At 40.3% G+C, this 20044-nt stretch overlaps 1 protein-coding gene across 1 annotated transcript in view; it reads left to right on the forward strand.

Annotated features, from left to right (window-relative positions):
* samd10a (sterile alpha motif domain containing 10a) overlaps positions 1-18750 on the forward strand; it is a 31605-nt gene extending 12855 nt beyond the window's left edge. The window contains exons 3-5 of the mRNA XM_060931945.1: positions 5102-5270; positions 16076-16216; positions 17708-18750. Coding sequence (XP_060787928.1) covers positions 5102-5270; positions 16076-16216; positions 17708-17730 — 333 coding nt within the window. The 3' untranslated portion in view covers positions 17731-18750. The remainder of the gene's footprint in view (positions 1-5101; positions 5271-16075; positions 16217-17707) is intronic.
* The last annotated feature ends 1294 nt before the right edge of the window (positions 18751-20044 follow it).

Here is a 20044-nt window from a genome sequence, read left to right on the forward strand (position 1 = left end):
GGACTCAGGCATGGATCTGGACTTGAGCATGGGCATGGACCCTGACTTTCGCATGAGCATGAATTCAAACATGGGCAGGGACTCTGGCATGGGCGTAGGCATAGATTCCAGCATGAATCTGGGCTTGGGCATGGACCCTGGCATTGATGTGAGCATGGACTTGAAAATAGGCATGGGCTCAAGCATGTACTCTGGCTTAGACTCTGACCTTGGTGTTGACATGGACTTAGACATGGGCCTGGATGTGGTCTTGGAAATGGATATGGTCTCTGACCTTGGCACAGACATGGATTTAGATCTTGGCATGGACACTGGCATTAGCATGGGCATGGACTTGGACATGGGCTTAGATATTAGTATGGGCTCCGGTGTTAGCATGGGCATGGACTTGGACATGGACTTGGACTTTGATCTTGGCATGGGCTTGAGCTTGGTTTGAGTGAGGATGTCCCTGCTGAAGCCAGGCGGCTGAGCGACAACCGCCTCCCTGCTGAAGCCTGGTGGCAGAGAAATGACCTTGTCCCTGCTGAAGCCAGGCAGCGGAGCAATGATCTTGTCCCTGCTGAGGAGTGATGACATTTTTAAAGCCAGGTGGAGGAGTAAAAAGCTTGTCCCTGCTGAAACCAGGCGGAGTGACGGTCTCGTCCTCACTGAAATCCGGAACAGAGGCTGCCGTGTCAGCCTCTGGAGCAAGCAGTGGAGCGGAGGCTGTCCGCAGAGGAGGGTTTGCTCCCCGCCTTGGAGTGAGCGGGGAACACCCCCCCCCCACCCCACCCCACCCACACACACACACACTTTTATGGGAGTCCTCCTATCTGAAAGCCTGGAACCAGGACTTGAGCTCTGGAAGCATCGGTGCTGCACTCTGACTAGACCTTTGGCCCACCATACCCTGTCAGGTACCGTATGCACCGGTAGACAGATGTAAGTGCAGGAAGGTGTTTATTTACAGGCGTGCTATTTACAGAAACAAAAATGTGATGTAAAGTCAGAGTCACAAAACACAACCAAAACAGAAAGCAAAATCATTAAAATAGAGTAACATACACAGTGCTAGGAAACGTGGAAAACAAAGCAGTATACTTTGCTAAGTCTTTGAGTTAACAGCGTCCTTATATGAGTGCGCTGATTGTGTTCAAATCAGCAACAGGTTTTTCCAATAATGAATGGTTCTTATAGCATGTGCAACGCGTTCCATGCGCCTGAACAAGAGCGGCCACTCAAGCTGTGCCAGGCTTGAGTGCACGGAGGCGTGACATTACAGATGTCGAATAGGGCTATATACTGTATTTTTATTATTTACTATTTACTGTTCGATGATCTTGGATGCATTAAGACGGCAAGAAATTCGACTAATTAACTTCTGACAAGGTATACCTGTTAAATGAAAATCATTCCAGGTGACTACCTCATGAAGCTGGTTAAATCCAAACAGAACACAAAAAATAAACTCCTTTATACTGACAGATAATATCCATACAAGACATGTTCAAGTGTTCCACTTGTTCGTATTTGTACGTGTATACTGTGCGTTTTCTTTTAAAATCAAATCTGTACAATGACCCTGGGTGCTGACATCTTACTCTCTGAGGTTCACATATCACACTCTGAGTACAAATTACGCAAGAGAGTCAGAGTGTGATGTCACTTACATGGCACAAGACTTACCGAGGCTGAGACTTAGTGGATACATCACTTCTAAATTGTTGTAAAGAACACTAAAGATGCCCGAGTGTCAGGCGTTTGACTGTAAAAATAAGCCTGCTCATTGAAGCAGTGAATGAACACACACACACACACACACACACACACACACACAGAGACAGAGAGAAAATAAGAATTTTGTTTAAATTAGAAAAGAATGTAAAACTGAAGGATTTTCACTAGTTGTCTCAAACTTTTAGACCCCACACTATATATTGTTTAAAAATATTATTCAATAAAGTAAGAGACAATGGTTGTGTATGATTAAAGTTTTTAGAATTTAGAATTTGCATTTTTAGAGAAATATCCATTTTTGGTCTAAAAGAAAGCTTTTTCTGTGTTATCAGGAGTGTCTCATCAGATCTGAGGGAAAGGATGCATGTTCTTAAAATGTATTATGACCTTTAATGTGACATCTTGGGTTTGTTAGAAAGCATAAAGACATTTAGGCAGCCAGGTTTAAAAGCAAACTGACATGGCCTTGAGACAGCATGGCCAAAAGTATGTAGACACCTGACCATCACACCCCATATGTGGGTCTTCCCCAAACTGTTGCCACAAAGTAGGAAGCACACAATTGTACCAGATGTCTTTGTATACTGGAGTATAATAATGATGATAATAATAATAATAATAATTATTATTATTATTATAAGAAGAATATAAAACCCTTCGAAACAAGAATCATCATCCTTTTGGAATACGTATTTTCAAACTTGGCAAAAGTCTGGTTATCGAGGAGTAATGTGAATAATTATTAACCTATAGTAGAAATTAGTAACTTTGTAGCCTGTAGTAGAAAGATTATTTTAAGATTATATTAATGTTAGTTCCTCACTCTGCCTCCATGTCCAAGTGGTATCGAATTTATTTTTCTTTGAAAGTTAAAGGATTTAAAAAAAAGTTTTTGTATTCTTTTGGAATAGCTGCTACATTTTCTCCTTGTGAAGTGAAGTTAGTTCTTGAACACTAAGCTAGCTTTGAAGAGTTTTTAAGTGGGCGGCGTGCTGTTGTGACCCCCCCATTGAAGAGCCAATCAGAGCTTCAGCTACTTGCCCTTTTTTGTTCTCAGTGAACCAATGATCAAAAGCCTTGTAAAATTAGTCTACCATATTAATATACCTCTTGCAGAGTTCAAACAGTAATTGTTGAAATCTTGGGTAATTTATTTGGAAATTTTCATCTATTTTGGGCCTCAATGTGAATCATGATTTATCATAAATAATGAACGTTAACACTCTCCAGACAGATCAGGGAGTGTGGATTGTGTGGATACTTTGTACTTTATATGACCTCCTAATGGAAGTAGCCATTCATTACTGTTGAGGAATTTTTGTATCTCGTTTTTCAGAAGATATGAAAGAAAGAAAGTCAGACAGACAGACAGACCAACCATAATGAGGATTTAATGCTGATGGTGGTGTGGCGATCTGTCTACAAGAGCATAGTAGGTTGAGAACTATGAATGCCAGATTCCATCTCATTACTGTGTTCTATAATTACCCTTCAGAGGCATGCTTGTCTATGCAGGGGGTGGATAAATCATAAATTCATTAGCTTTCCCATTGCAAAAAGTAAAGGCTCTGTCGTGTTTGCCGAGTCCCATGTTTTTGTTGAATGTTTTAGCCTTTTATTTATTTATTTATTTATTTATTTTACTAGGCTAAAATGCAATAGCTAACAATGTGTGGTGAGATAATTAGCTTGTTAGGTTGAAGACTAATATATATGATCATGTAGTAGATTATGTTTGCACCCTCAACATAAAGACAGCAAGCAAAGTATATGAGATGTGGTGTTCTCTCGCCTATAAAATATATTATTTGTCTGGTTAGTGACTTTTTCTCTTGATATGTTTAACTGTGAGGTGACTTTAAAAAATCTTTCCCCATTTTCTCCACCTAACTTGATCTTGGCCATTTCCCATCCACCGGCCAGCTCTCCCGTATCATATGCCAGCTACCAGTGTCACTGTGATTGACAGGAGAGAAACAGGAATAGGTTTCTGTTTGTTGAATCTACATGTTCATTACACAGCATTAAATAAATAAATAAGCTAATAACCTGATCATGACGGGTGTTTGCACAGTCATGGTGTTTACACAATCATCGCACATGTTGGAGAATAGCTGTCAGTAACAGACATATGGAAAAGAGACCCATTGATTGGCTTCTGCACTGCAGATAAACGTTTAGTGACCAATAAGCCTAATATTCTTGATCATTTAGTGTTTGATTATTGGGTTCAGTGGTATTTATATGCATTATTAGTTCCTAGATGGAAAGTCACTTGTGGTCCCAGCCATGGCAGAAAAAAATGAATGGGATGCATAAGGGCATTATATATCCAACCAGTACAAAAAGGGAGGACCGTTCTCTGATTCAGCTTTGTGTGTGTGCACATGCGTGTCAGCCGTTACACACGAAAGATCTCCCTAGGGCCACTCGAGAGAGAACACTGCAGTTAAAATGGCTGTCAGAGAGGGAGGGAGAGAGTGTGAAGGCAAAAACTGTGAAGGAGAAAGAAAATTGGAGATAAATGGGAGTGGACCAGCATAAACATACATAGACGGCAGTTAATGGGTCATCAAAGCAAACAAATAGAAGAAAAGGCACAAAACTGTTACGAATAATGAAAAGAACTTTGTGGGAGTGAATAAAACAACAAATTAAACATATTATATTCACAGTGCCTGGCTTTGAAAAAATTATAATAATAACAAAAATAAATGCCAGTGTATTAATACCTTGATAAAACTTAAAAGGTTAATAGAGGGTTTGTAAACAGTGTCTTCATATATCCTTTCTAAATTCGCTATTCATCCAAACATTGTCTGGGACTATTTTGATCACAATGATGCACCATAATGCTTTTCTAGCTAGGTTATATGAGTGTAAGTTGGTTTATGGTACACGTGCAACAGCAATTGTGTGCAACAGCACAGTGTGCTAGAGGTTACTAAATAGGTTTTAGATGGCCTTAGTTTAATGAGGTCTATTTATGGCATCATGGGTCTGTCAGTGTTTTGGCCAAAATCACGACAATCCAAGATGAAATAATCCATCTTAATTACTGGCAGCACATAGAGCGGAACACTGCTATTACAGGAAAAAAAGATTTATTTCCCAGAACTCTCTGTAGCAGTTTGAATGTCATCACCGTCACGGGATATTGCTCACCTAGTCAAGAGAAAGAAGCTGGGTGTGCATATGTGTATGCGTGTTTGACACTCGTTATGGTACCGATGAAATGCATTCCTAACAAGCTTTGACACATGAGGTATGATACGCAGACTCCGAAGCATCCACTTGGAACATATTTGCCCATTTCATTGGAATTGTTTTGTTCTCTCTATGTCTCTCTCTCTCTCACATTTATTTCTGTTTACTCTCTCAGTTTCACACAGGGGATGCATACTCTGCTTACCACACTAGTCCCACCCTGCCAAGTCTGTCTAGGCCAGTGGTTCTGTGGTCCCAACAGGATGTGTGTCGGTGGTTAAAGAAACATTGCCCTCACAACTATCTGACCTACGTGGAGGCTTTTTCCCACCACGCTATTACAGGTACATTCTCTAGACTTTGAGGTCATTGCTGCCAGAGATGGGTTAATGGGCATTTTTTTCCACATCAAAATTAAGGGTTGACTAGTTTTTTTTTTCTTTTTTTTTCTTTTAAAAAAAACCAATTGTTGTAGTGGCTGCTGGTTTGCATAATATAGGTGTGTAAATGTTTGCATCTGCTTGGAAAAAAAAATGGAAAATGTAGTTTTATATACAACCCCGATTCCAAAAAAGTTGGGACAAATTCAAATTGTAAATAAAAACGGAATGCAATGATGTGGAAGTTTCAACATTCCATATTTTATTCAGAATAGAAGATAGATGACATATCAAATGTTTAAACTGAGAAAATGTATCATTTAAAGAGAAAAATTAGGTGATTTTAAATTTCATGACAACAACACATCTCAAAAAAGTTGGGACAAGGCCATGTTTACCACTGTGAGACATCCCCTTTTCTCTTTACAACAGTATGTAAACGTCTGGGGACTGAGGAGACAAGTTGCTCAAGCTTAGGGATAGGAATGTTAACCCATTCTTGTCTAATGTAGGATTCTAGTTGCTCAACTGTCTTAGGTCTTTTTTGTCGTATCTTCCGTTTTATGATGCGCCAAATGTTTTCTGTGGGTGAAAGATCTGGACTGCAGGCTGGCCAGTTCAGTACCCGGACCCTTCTTCTACGCAGCCATGATGCTGTAATTGATGCAGTATGTGGTTTGGCATTGTCATGTTGGAAAATGCAAGGTCTTCCCTGAAAGAGACGTCGTCTGGATGGGAGCATATGTTGCTCTAGAACCTGGATATATCTTTCAGCATTGATGGTGTCTTTCCAGATGTGTAAGCTGCCCATGCCACACGCACTAATGCAACCCCATACCATCAGAGATGCAGGCTTCTGAACTGAACGCTGATAACAACTTGGGTCGTCCTTCTCCTCTTTAGTCCGAATGACACGGCGTCCCTGATTTCCATAAAAAACTTCAAATTTTGATTCATCTGACCACAGAACAGTTTTCCACTTTGCCACAGTCCATTTTAAATGAGCCTTGGCCCAGAGAAGACATCTGCGCTTCTGGATCATGTTTAGATACGGCTTCTTCTTTGAACTATAGAGTTTTAGCTGGCAACGGCGGATGGCACGGTGAATTGTGTTCACAGATAATGTTCTCTGGAAATATTCCTGAGCCCATTTTGTGATTTCCAATACAGAAGCATGCCTGTATGTGATGCAGTGCTGTCTAAGGGCCCGAAGATCACGGGCACCCAGTATGGTTTTCTGGCCTTGACCCTTACACACAGAGATTCTTCCAGATTCTCTGAATCTTTTGATGATATTATGCACTGTAGATGATGATGATGATATGTTCAAACTCTTTGCAATTTTACACTGTCGAACTCCTTTCTGATATTGCTCCACTATTTGTCGGCGCAGAATTAGGGGGATTGGTGATCCTCTTCCCATCTTTACTTCTGAGAGCCGCTGCCACTCCAAGATGTTCTTTTTATACCCAGTCATGTTAATGGCCTATTGCCAATTGACCTAATGAGTTGCAATTTGGTCCTCCAGCTGTTCCTTTTTTGTACCTTTAACTTTTCCAGCCTCTTATTGTCTCTGTCACAACTTTTTTGAGATGTGTTGCTGTCATGAAATTTCAAATGAGCCAATATTTGGCATGAAATTTCAAAATGTCTCACTTTCGACATTTGCTATGTTGTCTATGTTCTATTGTGAATACAATATCAGTTTTTGAGATTTGTAAATTATTGCATTCCGTTTTTATTTACAATTTGTACTTTGTCCCAACTTTTTTGGAATCGGGGTTGTATTTTGTCTCAAAAAAAATTCCATATCCATTTAACAGTATTTCTATTGTTTCTATTGTAAAACTATTTGATTTACTAGAATGCGCCCCATTGTGCTGTCTAAAGATTTAAAGCAGTCAGTGCATTCATTGTGTTAAAGGCATGACATATTCTAATAAGTGGCACTCAATGAGACATAAAAGACCTGAAATATGTTTCACCATGGAGAAAAGTATAAAAAAATAATCGAAACAAAGACACTACCAAAGAGTCAAAATAAAATAACTTTTGCTATTTGCAAAAGTTTTGAGATATTCAATAATCTAAAACACATGGCAGGAGAATTAAAATAATGAAGGAGCATTTATAAAGCTGAAATTGCATTACATTTTTTTTTGTTTCATTATTTTGAAGTTATGCAACTTTTTACTCAACTTCATACTATTGTTCAATTATTGTAACACAGGATAAAAGTATAGTGTCTTGCAAAAGTATTCATCCCCCTTGGTGTTTGTCCTGTTTTGTCGCATTACAAGATGGAATTAAAATGGATTTTGGGGGGTTAGCACCATTTGATTACACAACATGCCTAAAGGTGCAAATTGTTTTTTTTTTTGTGACACAAACAATAATTAAGATTTAAAAAAAAAACCAGAAATCTGGAGTGTGCATAGGTATTTACCCCCTTTCTCAGGAAACCCCTAAATAAGAGCTGGTCCAAACAATTCACTTCATAAGTCACATAATTAGTTGATTAAGATCCACCGGTGTGCAATCAAAGTGTCACATGATGTCGATAAATCAACCTGTTCTGGAAGGACCCTGACTCTGCAACACGACTAAGCAAGCAACATAAAAACCAAGGAGCCTCCAAACAGGTCAGAGACAAAGTTGTGGAGAAGTATAGATCAGGGTTGGGTTATAAAAAATATCCCAAACTTTGAATATCCCACGGAGCACCATTAAATCCATTATAGCAAAATGGAAAGAATATGGCGACACTACAAACCTGACAAGAGAAGGCCGCCCACCAAAACTCACAGACCAGGCAAGGAGGGCATTAATCAGAGATGCAACAAAGACACCAAAGATAATACTGAAGGAGCTGCAAAGATCCACAGTGGAGATGGGAGTATCTGTCCATAGGACCACTTTAAGCCACACACTCCACAGAGCGGGGCTTTATGGAAGAGTGACCAGAAAAAAGTCATTGCTTAAGAAAACACGTTTGGAGTTTGCCCAACAGCATGTGACAGACTCCCCAAACACATGGAAGAAGATTCTCTGGTCAGATGAGACTAAAATTTATCTTTTTGGTCATCATGGGAAACACCATGTGTGGCACAAGCCCAACACTTCCCAACACCCTGAGAACACCATTCCTACAGTGAAACATGGTGGTGGCAGCATCATGCTGTGGGGATGTTTTTCATCTGCAGGGACGGGAAAGCTGGTCAGGATTGAAGGAAAGATCGATGGCACTAAATACAGGGCAATTCTGGAGGAAAACCTGTTTGGGTCGGCCAGAGGTTTGAGACTGGGACGAAGATTCACATTTCAGCAGGAAAATGACCCTAAACCTACTGCTAAAGCTATACTGGAGTGGTTTAAAGGGAAACATTTAAATGTCTTGAAATGGCCTAGTCAAAGCCTAGATCTCAATCCAATTGAGAATCTGTGGCATAACTTGAAGATTGCTGTACATCAACGCAACCCATCTAACTTGAAGGAGTTGGAGCAGTTTTGCCTTGAGGAATGAGCAAAAATCCCAGTGGCTAGATGTGCTAAGCTAATAGAGACATACCCCGAGAGACTTGCAGCTGTAATTGTAGCAAAAAGTGTCTCTACAAAGTATTGACTTTGGGGAGTGAATACCTATGCACACTCCAGATTTCTGTGTTTTTTTTCATCTTAATTATTGTTTGTGTCACAATAATAATAAAAAAATTGCACCTTTTAAAGTGGTAGGCATGTTGTGTAAATCAAATGGTTCTAACCCCCCAAAAAATCAATTTTAATTCCAGTTTGTAATGCGACAAAACAGGACAAACACCAAGGGGATGAATACTTTTGCAAGACACTGTATGCATAAAAAGGACAAGCATATGTGTAGCAGTTTGCATAAGAGAATCCTAGGCTTGTTCTGAGACAACTGTTTTATACAGTGTGACAGATGGGTTAGCTGTTTGACCCAAAGCTCAGTGAATTCTGGCTTGACTACTTTTCTAGGACCTTGGAATCTCACCTTCACCTATATGGGTCTGTCTCAGAAACTGGGTATTGTGGGGGTACCCCACTAAATATACTCACAGTCAATAAACTATATGGTTTTGAATGGTGATGGTTTTAATTTGAAATAAAATGATGAAAGAAATAATACAGATAAAACTAAATCTTTGATGTGAATACTCTATTCAGAATTTGGCAAAAATTCTGCAAATTTGTGGAAAAATGGCGGCTTGATCTGGGACATGATAAATGGTTGACTACATCGCATTCCCTTAAAAAGGTTGTAGTCCACTGAAAAGTCTACAGTTTATCACTAATTGTATTTTAAGTTGTAACTTTATACACCTAAGGATTGGTGCGCTCACAGAATAATCATAACCGTAATAAAACATCATGCAAAATATTTGATCACCGTTGTAGCTCCATTTTCCGCAAACCCAAAACCAATACGATCGTGTGTTTTGATCTAAACGGAAAGAAAGCCTCAGGGTCAAGGTCACTACCTCACCAACAGTAGTAACTTAAAATCACTACACCATATAAAAATTTAGTTATAAATCTACGACTTTGTTTTTTAAAACGAAAGCTGAAATTTAGGTATAGAATATGTTTCTTACAGAATATGTTACGATGGTAGCTGGTCTTGTATGAGTTGTGGTCTATTTTTTACCGTAGCGTGTTATTTGTGTGCGGGGAAGGACACACATTAACAATTTGCATGTGTAGAATGGAATTTTCCACTCCAGCAGTTAGAAGTTGATCGTGCTTCCATTTGCGGTCTTTCTGTTACGCGAGTGATCTGTTCGGACGTTATCACTGAAAAGGTGAGTTTTGACAGTTTTATTTTGTTTTAGTCTTGCAGTATAAGGCAATAGAATGGGTGGCACGATGGTGTAGTGGTTAGCGCTGTCGCCTCACAGCAAGAAGGTCCGGGTTCGAGCCCCGTGGCCGGCGAGGGCCTTTCTGTGCGGAGTTTGCATGTTCTCCCCGTGTCCACGTGGGTTTCCTCCGGGTGCTCCGGTTTCCCCCACAGTCCAAAGACATGCAGGTTAGGTTAACTGGTGACTCTAAATTGACCGTGGGTGTGAATGTGAGTGTGAATGGTTGTCTGTGTCTATGTGTCGGCCCTGTGATGACCTGGCGACTTGTCCAGGGTGTACCCCGCCTTTCGCCCGTAGTCAGCTGGGATAGGCTCCAGCTTGCCTGCGACCCTGTAGAACAGGATAAAGCGGCTAGAGGAGATGAGATGAGATGAGATGAGATGAGATTTTGCAACCAAGGTCAGTTTAGATCAAACTTTTGATCGAATCTTCGGCCAGTCATTTTGCTCCGCCCCCTGCCTCGCGCTCCATCCGGTGCAGTTGTGATGTCCCGTTGTTCGCACGCCGCAGCAGAGACCCGCGCGACCTTCAGCCGGGACAGTTGCTGTTTTTTTTACCACCGCTGTTATTCTCATCTTTCCGGTGTGTTCTTGATTTTTCCATTGTGTCTTACTGTCCTATTTCACCATATCAAATACCCCAAATGTATCATAGTATTCATATTTAAGTGAATAATCAATTCAGTCATCATAACTTGGCATTTTTAACCCAAGCAATCAAAAAGAGGAAATTTATTCAATATTTTCACTCATCTGTGAAGGAGGGGCTTTAATTCTTCATGATGTAGTTATTTTATATGTAAATCAATTTTACAAAAGCATTCGAATTGTAATCAAAAAAATTTTCCACAGTGGAGGCCAGATAAAGCAAGATACTATCTTTATTCTTATTAAACATGACAAAAGAAACATTGTGTGTTTGGTAAATGCAAAAAAAAAAAGTAAAATTAGAAAATGTATTTTTTGACCGTACTGTCCCAAATGAGAGACCAGTTCCTGAAACGGACCCATATATACACTTCCTCTGCAGCTCAGTCAGATAGCATTTCACAGTGGTTTCATTTTGAGTTACAGCAGTGCAGGTGTACAAGCTTTTTACTGTATTGTGGTAATATTTCCAGGACAGGTGCAATATCAGAACTGTAGTAATTTGTCCATCCTAACTATGAATGTACTGCATTATACAAGTGCTGTCCTGTGCTCTCATTACAGGATTGATACTTAAAAGTGGTATCTATTTGATACTTCAGATATATAAATAAAAATGGCACAATACCATATTGCCTGTTTTATGATACAGATACTGATAATGAATCCTTGAGCATCAGCTGATGCTAATATCTGTTTAAAATTTGAGATTTAAAATGTGTAAATCCTGAATAGTGCAACAGAAAACCGTTCTCTCTACTGTCTGGAGATCACAGCTTTCTCTAGCCAGGAGTCCAAGAGAACAAAATTGGCCATGTTTTCTGAGTGGGAGAGAAGGAATACTCTCTCACCCCATCAGTTATGGTCTTCACCTTCCCCAGTTGCTCACTGTAATATGATAGGGGAGACCTAACTGGTGGGTGAGAATTGGCTAAGACTAAATTTGGGAGAGAAAAAAAAATACAAACCCCATTTCCAGAAAAGTTGGGATATGCAATAAAATGCAATAAAATAAAATGCAATAAAAACAAAAATTTGTGATTTTTTAATTCACGTGAACCTTTATTTAACTGACAAAAGTACAAAGAAAAGATTTTCAATAGTTTTACTGATCAACTTAATTGTATTTTATAAATATAAATTAAGTTAGAATTTGATGCCTGTAATACACTCAAAAGTTGGGAGAGAGGCAAAATAGGACTGAAATGTTTATAGGATATTCAAATAACACCATTTTGGAAGATTCCACAATAAGCAGGTTAATTGGTAACATGATTGGATATAAAAGGAGCATGCACCAAAGGTTGAGTCATTGCAAGCAAGGATGGGTCGTGGCTCACCTCTTTGTGTTAAAATTCATGAGAGAATTGTGAGTCAATTCAAAAAGAACATTTCTCAACACAAGATTTTAGGGCTTTCAGAATCTACAATACATAATGTTGTGAAAAGATTCAGAGAAATTTGGAGACATCTTAGTGCGTAATGGGTAAGGTCGGAAGCCACTTTTGAATGTGCGTGACCTTCGAGCATTCAGGCAGCACTGCCTGAGAAACCGTCATGCTAATGTGACAAATATAGCAACATGAGCTCAGGAGTACTTTGGAAAACCATTGTCACGTAACAGAGTCTGCTGTTGCATCCAGAAATGTAACCTGAAATCGTATTATGCAAGGAGGAAGCCATTTATCAATTCTATGCAGAAACGCTGCTGATTTCTCTGGACCCAAACTCCTCTCAGATTGATCAAAAGACAGTGGAAATGCGTGCTGTGGTCAGATGAGTCCACATTTCAGCTTATTTTCGGGAAAACAGGATGTCGAGTTCTCAGTGCTAAAAGTGAACGCGACCATCCGGTTATCAGAGAAAGATGCAAAAGCCAGCATCTGTGATGTGTGTGAAAGTAGCAATTATATATTGGGGCATGTATTGAGGTTTTAGAGAGACATATTCATCAAGGCAATGTCTCTTCCCAGGAAATCCATGCTTATTTCAGCAGGACAATGCCAGGCCTCATTCTGCATTCTTGCTGTGAGGCAACAGTGCTAACCACTACACCACCATGCCGTTCCTGGGTTAGTAATTTTAAAAGAAAATTATTTGTGATTTTTAATTGAACTGGCCATCTAAAAGGACCATACTCAAACTGTACAAACACTACCATACAGTAAGAAATGCTGTACATAGCCATCACCAAATTCAGACGAAAAGAAACAAAACATAAATATCACAGTGCAAATATGTGCAAAATTACAGTTACAGTTTAGTACTTATTCATACCAAATATATTAAAATCAGGGCGGCACGGTGGTGTAGTGGTTAGCGCTGTCGCCTCACAGCAAGAAGGTCTGGGTTCGAGCCCTGTGGCCGGCGAGGGCCTTTCTGTGTGGAGTTTGCATGTTCTCCCCGTGTCCGCGTGGGTTTCCTCCGGGTGCTCCGGTTTCCCCCACAGTCCAAAGACATGCAGGTTAGGTTAACTGGTGACTCTAAATTGACCGTAGGTGTGAATGTGAGTGTGAATGGTTGTCTGTGTCTATGTGTCAGCCCTGTGATGACCTGGCGACTTGTCCAGGGTGTACCCCGCCTTTCGCCCGTAGTCAGCTGGGATAGGCTCCAGCTTGCCTGCGACCCTGTAGAACAGGATAAAGCGGCTAGAGATGATGAGATGAGATGAGATAAGATATTAAAATCAATGTGTAACAAATGTTTCCAGTTTAAAAAAAATATGCTAGCAGTAGAAAATAAAGCTATCATTTAACATGAAAAAGCATGTTATAATAGCATGTTATAATAGCTTATTATAGAACTGGATGGATTCAGTCTTTTTCCCTCAGATATCCTATCCAGCATTTTCTGCTGATATCAGCCCAATACCTGTTGTGTGCTGGTTGTAGGAGCAAGAAGTCCATGCGTATGGTGTAAGTAGAGTGATGCTGAAGTCGAGTATTTTTTTTTTCTGATTTATGATTAATACCAGCCCTGCCCTTTAGAGAGGGCAATGATGCATATCAGTGCATCCAAAGTGGGTTGTAACCCCAGTGACTTTGTGGTCTGAAGTCATTATAGCAGAGTTTAAGAAGTCAGAGAAGCCCTGATTCATTAGTGAATTTTAATGAGAACATTCTGTCACATTTAATATTACTTGCACAAAATAGTCTGCAGTTGAATGTGTACATAAATGTGTACATGAATCTCTGTTTGAAGAAAGAAGAAAGCATATTTTGGTATGTGTGTGCTTGCCATGTGACTCACTGTGTAATTACCATAATATTGGTGTTTGCGTGAGAATTTGTGTAGATATATGCTCTTGTAAGTCCATTTGTCCATGTACATTGTGCTTAGACCTCTACTTCTGCTGTACCCACTCCCATAGTAACCCTTCAAATTGGTTCAGTTTGTGTTCTGAAACCATGGGCTTTTTGTACGCGCATGGAGATATGTTTTATATTAGCGTCTACAGAACACTAATGTAAGCCACTCTGGATAAGGGCATCTGTCAAACGCTGTAAATGTAAATTTTATCTGTTCCCGCCCTCTCTTTCTCCACAAAGCCCATCTGTCTCACTGTTCCTGTCCTCTGTCTCAAATTGAACATAAAGCATCTGGGGCTCAGATGTTATACAAGTAGCAAGAGGAGACCAAGCGACAGGGAGAGTGTCTGAGATATTGGGAAAGGCTTTGCCTGTCATTTGGGGAGAAGACAAGAGGGCTGTGCACTAAAGGGTTTAAAACAGCAAGCTCAGTAGGCTTCAGGGCCATGAAAATGACTTCAGGCTTGGTTACCTCTCAGGGAGCAGCTTTAACAGGATGCCATAATTACATTCAGAAGCTCCCCCACCTGGGATTTGCTTGAAGGATCCCAATGAGCAGGGGAGTTGCTATTATGATTTCACAATAATTTGGAAACCGTAGTACTTGAGACTCCTGATTTCAGGTTTAGCATCCCTCAGGATTCTTGGCTAATTAAAAGGAAATTACTCCAAAACTTCAGTGTTCAATGAATCCAGACAACTTCTACAACAAAGCAGCTTTTATGACATGCTATTTATTTATTTATTTAGTTGAAAATGGACATGAAGGCAAAAATGTGGGGGGGAAAGGGAAGATAAAATTATCAGCATATTAAGTGGAACATAGCACGTCTGTTAGTGTTTGGCATTCTTTTGGGAGACAGCAGGGAAGAAAATAACCTCAGAGACATCCAGCAAGTCTGCAGTCGCAAATGACCTTCAGGCTTGAGCTCACTTTCCAGTGTGTGTGTGTATGTCTTATCAGCCCATCTGTATCTGCCTGTGTAAGGGCTCTTGTGTGGCCAGTGACCCAATTCTATGCATGATTTAATCTCCTTTGCTCACCATCCAATCAACACTTACTCTAAGGATCATATTAATTTGCAATTTAATCTGCTGGATTAAAAAGCAGCCGCAAAATGATGTGGTGCTAAACTTTTTTAACAATGTCATCTCCAGCAGACATAAAGGTGCTTATATCTGAGGGTCTCAGAGACCTTTTCCTCCTGAAACTGAGTATTTCTCTAACAATATTCATTGACATGTCTGTGAAGATTCTCAATCATCCAGGTCATAGTAAACTGTGGGTGGTAGAAAAGGGCAACTGGACTTGCTTGAAGATTCTTGAAAACGTTTCACCTCTCGTCCAAAAGGCTTCCTCAGTTCTGTCTGACTAATAGGGAGTATCAGATATTTATCCTCTCCTGGCTCAGAATCAGAATCAGAATTCTGATGACCAGCTCATCTAAGGTGTCACTGAGGCATCATGTTGGTGTGGGTCGCTGGAGGCTGGGTGTGGATGGCGAGTCATTAGGGTGATCAAAGGATTGCCCGTTAGGGTGATCAAAGGATTGATCACCAGATTGCCATTGATCACCCTAACGGGCAATCCTTTGATCACCCTAATGACTCGCCATCCACACCCAGCCTCCAGCGACCCACACCAACATGATGCCTCAGTGACACCTTAGATGAGCTGGTCATCAGAATTCTGATTCTGATTCTGAGCCAGGAGAGGATAAATATCTGATACTCCCTATTAGTCAGACAGAACTGAGGAAGCCTTTTGGACGAGAGGTGAAACGTTTTCAAGAATCTTCAAGCAAGTCCAGTTGCCCTTTTCTACCACCCACAATATTCATTGACATTAATCGCAGATATTGATCACGAAATAATATTTCTATAACCAATATGATTCAAAGGACCATCTCTCTCTCTCTCTCTCTCTCTCTCTCTGCCAGGCCGAGCTTTGTTGAGACTGAATGGTGAGAAGTTGGAGAGGATGGGTCTGGTACAGGAAACCCTCAGGCAGGAGCTTCTTCAGCAGGTCCTGCAACTGCAAGTCCAGGAAGAGAGACGCAACCTCCAGCTGCTCAGCAGAGGTGAAAGGAAGCTGGGAAACTGTTTTAGACAGACAAGGGGCCTCTTTTATCACTTTTGTTGTAAAGTTGTGTATAAATATTTGAGCAAGCCAAACTGAACTAAAAAAAAAAAATTACACCAAGTGTTTCAGAAATGCAGGGGGGTGTTTGTATTCACTTCGGTATGTTTATCACCCATAAATTGCAAAATGTGTTCCTGATGCGGTTACGGTGCATGCAGTCACACTCCCCAAGGTAGATAAAAGGTCAAATGGACAATGGCTGGAAACACGAAATGACTACTAAGTGATGAGACAAGGGCGCCACGGTGGTGTAGTGGTTAGCACTGTCATCTTATAGCAAGAAGGTTCTGGGTTCCAGCCCAGTGGCCGATGGGGGCCTTTCTGTGCGGAGTTTGCATGTTCTCCCCGTGTCTGTGTGGGTTTCCTCCAGGTGCTCTGGTTTTCCCCACAGTCCAAAGACATGCAGGTTAGATTAACTGGTGACTCTAAATTGACCGTAGGTGCAAATGTGAGTGTGAATGGTTATCTGTGTCTATGTGTCAGCCCTGTGATGATCTGACGACTTGTCCAGGGTGTACCCCGCCTCTCGCCCGTAGTCAGCTGGGATAGGCTCCAGCTTGCCCATGACCCTGCACAGGATAAGTGGTTATGAAAAATGGATGGATGGATGGATGGATGGATGGATGGATGGATTATGAGACAAAAGGAAAGTTATTCTGACACTTCTTTACCAATAAAAATATTTGGTAGTGCAACAGCACTTGAGCAGGTTAAAATCAAGTGATAAATTACAGAAAAGGTGAATTCGGCTGTGATTTAAGTGCGGTGACAAGAAAATGGTGTGACATGAAAATGGAGGATCTACACTATTTCCAGGGTTCATGCATACCAAACAATTTTAAAATTGTTTGAGGTGTCTCGACCATCATGCTGGAAGTGTCGCACAGCATTCAGAGAAAACAGTAAACGGAACAGCTTTATAAGCCAGCTTTGATCCTACAAAAAAAAGTTCTCTAAGCACCCGTTTTTCTCATAAGCGTGATGTGCAATAAATCTAAATGCTAAATGCTGTAAACATAAATAAGTAAGTGATTTAAACTTGACAGTATGATCCATATATAATAGTGCAGTAATCCATGCAAATTATATTATTTGAAGTTGAAGATTACATTAGTTAGTCTTCTTATGCATAAATGTATGCACACTCAGGAGCATGAATAGGATACAATGTTTTCCCAGAATTGCAAGATTTTCATGAATACAATTTTTTTTTTGCGTGTGTGTAAATGTGGAGGAACAAATGATTTATGAATACATTTGTTTGTATCCAGCTTTAGAACTGAGGCACAGGGTGTGAATTGTGAGGAACGTGATGAAAATTCAGAGAAAGAGAAAGGGAGTGTGTTTGTTTTTCCATATGCACAGGATCTCCTTTGCTTGGAAGGATTATGTATTCATTCCTTTCTTCTCCCTCTTCCTCTGACTGCAGGGACTTTTGGGAACCTGTCATAGCTACAGCCATGCGTGGGCAGCTCTGCCAGGCTCAGTATGCTGCGAGAGGGCATCGAGGCATGGGGCCACAGGCTATGTGTGTCTGTAAGAAGAGACCTCTGTCTTGGACTGCCACAGGCCACTGAGGCTTTGGCAGAGCTTTCAGCATCAACAGCTGAACCTTCATGTCCATCTGAGATTCCAGAAGAGCACAGACTGAATCTGCAGCAACAAGAATAAAGAACCTAACCTGAATTGCCCCTCTGAGAGTAGTACACTACTCTAAAATGTGGTGTCTCTGAGAGCACAAGGCTTCACAACTTGAACCAGGAGCACTGGGAAACACGTTTTGCTGCTCACCTTAAGCTGTTTTCTTCTACAGAAGCATTTTTCAAATGAATTTGTCCACAAATACTATGTGGGTGATTTTCCATGGCACAATAACTCGCTTTAATAATCTTGCAAGAGACAAATGTCAGTTAGCGACAGATGGAATCAGCTACAGTGTAATTACGTAAAAATTAAGAAAGCAGCAAGCCTTGACATGCCTTTCAAAGGTACCACATCTAACTGAAATGTCATGGTTTGAAGGAAAGATGAGGTGATAAAAACAAGCTCTTTAGGACTTCACTCGTCAAGTTAAATGCTGTGGTTAAAAAAAATAGGAAAGAACTGAAAGAAACCATTGCTCAAATGACTTTCACTACACAAAATGTAGGTGTTTCTCGTCTATTTATTACCTTGATGACACTGCGCTTTACTTGGGGACATTTAGAGCATTACAGAAATTCCACCGAATAAAAAGTTGACATTCTCTCCATACTTTGTCTTGAATCCTAAACATTCACTGATTTCTAATGGCTTATTAAATATATTTTCTTTTAAAAACCATTCTGGCTTACATGGTACCTTTTGGCCTGAGGACACATGTCCAGACATTTACATTATGGTTTTTATCTTATGTTTGTATTCTTCATATTTATTCCTTTGAAGTCATATTTTAAAATATGTAAATAAAAACATGATGCTTGGCCTAAAGAAGTGTGTGCAAATAATTAGTAACTATTTCATATGGATGTATTGTAATTAACCACAAGTGTCTGGTTTTGATGTATGTTGTTGTATAGTAGTTAAACCGAGTTGAATGGGCTGTGGGACTGACCTAAGTACAGTATTACATCAGTATTACAGCCTCAATAATATGTACCAACACTACCTCATTGCTGGCCTCTCTATGGTGACTGTTTGGGAGTGGATTGTTCAGGCTTTTTTAATATAATTTTTGTATATGACTTACACTGTTATGTGTACAGGTCTGATAGGCAGACTGTTACTTTTTGAACACAGTGTCTCATGGTGTAGCCTAGTGAAAGAATATCTCATCTCATCTCATTATCTCTAGCCGCTTTATCCTGTTCTACAGGGTCGCAGGCAAGCTGGAGCCTATCCCAGCTGACTACGGGCGAAAGGCGGTGTACACCCTGGGCAAGTTGCCAGGTCATCACAGGGCTGACACATAGACACAGACAACCATTCACACTCACATTCACACCTACGGTCAATTTAGAGTCACCAGTTAACCTAACCTGCATGTCTTTGGACTGTGGGGGAAACCGGAGCACCCGGAGGAAACCCACGCGGACACAGGGAGAACATGCAAACTCCGCACAGAAAGGCCCTCGCCGGCCACGGGGCTCGATCCCGGACCTTCTTGCTGTGAGGCGACAGCGCTAACCACTACACCACCGTGCCGCCCCGTGAAAGAATATAATAAGCAAAACTTATTGAGCTTTGGGATAATTTTCCTTCTTGCAATAAATACATATCTGTGTGGGATTGGAAAGGTGGATTACATCTCGTTTGCACAAACACAGCTTAAGCCTATTATTGGTACCGCATGCATGCTACATTGTTTTTGTTTTCCCTATTTTAATGGACCTGGCTTAGCTTATTGGTAAGTGCACTGTGACTGGAATTAGATATTTTAAAAACCAGATGAAACAAAATTTATGTGCATATGTTCACCAGGAGTGAGAAACACTATGGGATGGTGTCATACAATTATCTACAGTGGTATGATGGATGCAGTTGTTGGTGTATTCTGCCATCTACTGACCTTCTTCTACAAAAATCCCTAAAATGAAAGCCAATCATAAGGAAGGTACAGTGGTAAATTAAAGCCAAGCAACCCCCCCCCCCCCCAAAAAAAAAAAAAAATATATATATATATATATATATATATATATATATATATATATATATAAAATTTATGCTGAGAGATAATATTTATACAAGGCATGTTTGAGTGTTCACTTGTTCATATTGGTACCTGTAT

The sequence above is a fragment of the Neoarius graeffei genome, chromosome 10 (genome assembly GCF_027579695.1).
Source record: "Neoarius graeffei isolate fNeoGra1 chromosome 10, fNeoGra1.pri, whole genome shotgun sequence".
In the NCBI taxonomy this organism is placed as follows: domain Eukaryota; kingdom Metazoa; phylum Chordata; class Actinopteri; order Siluriformes; family Ariidae; genus Neoarius; species Neoarius graeffei.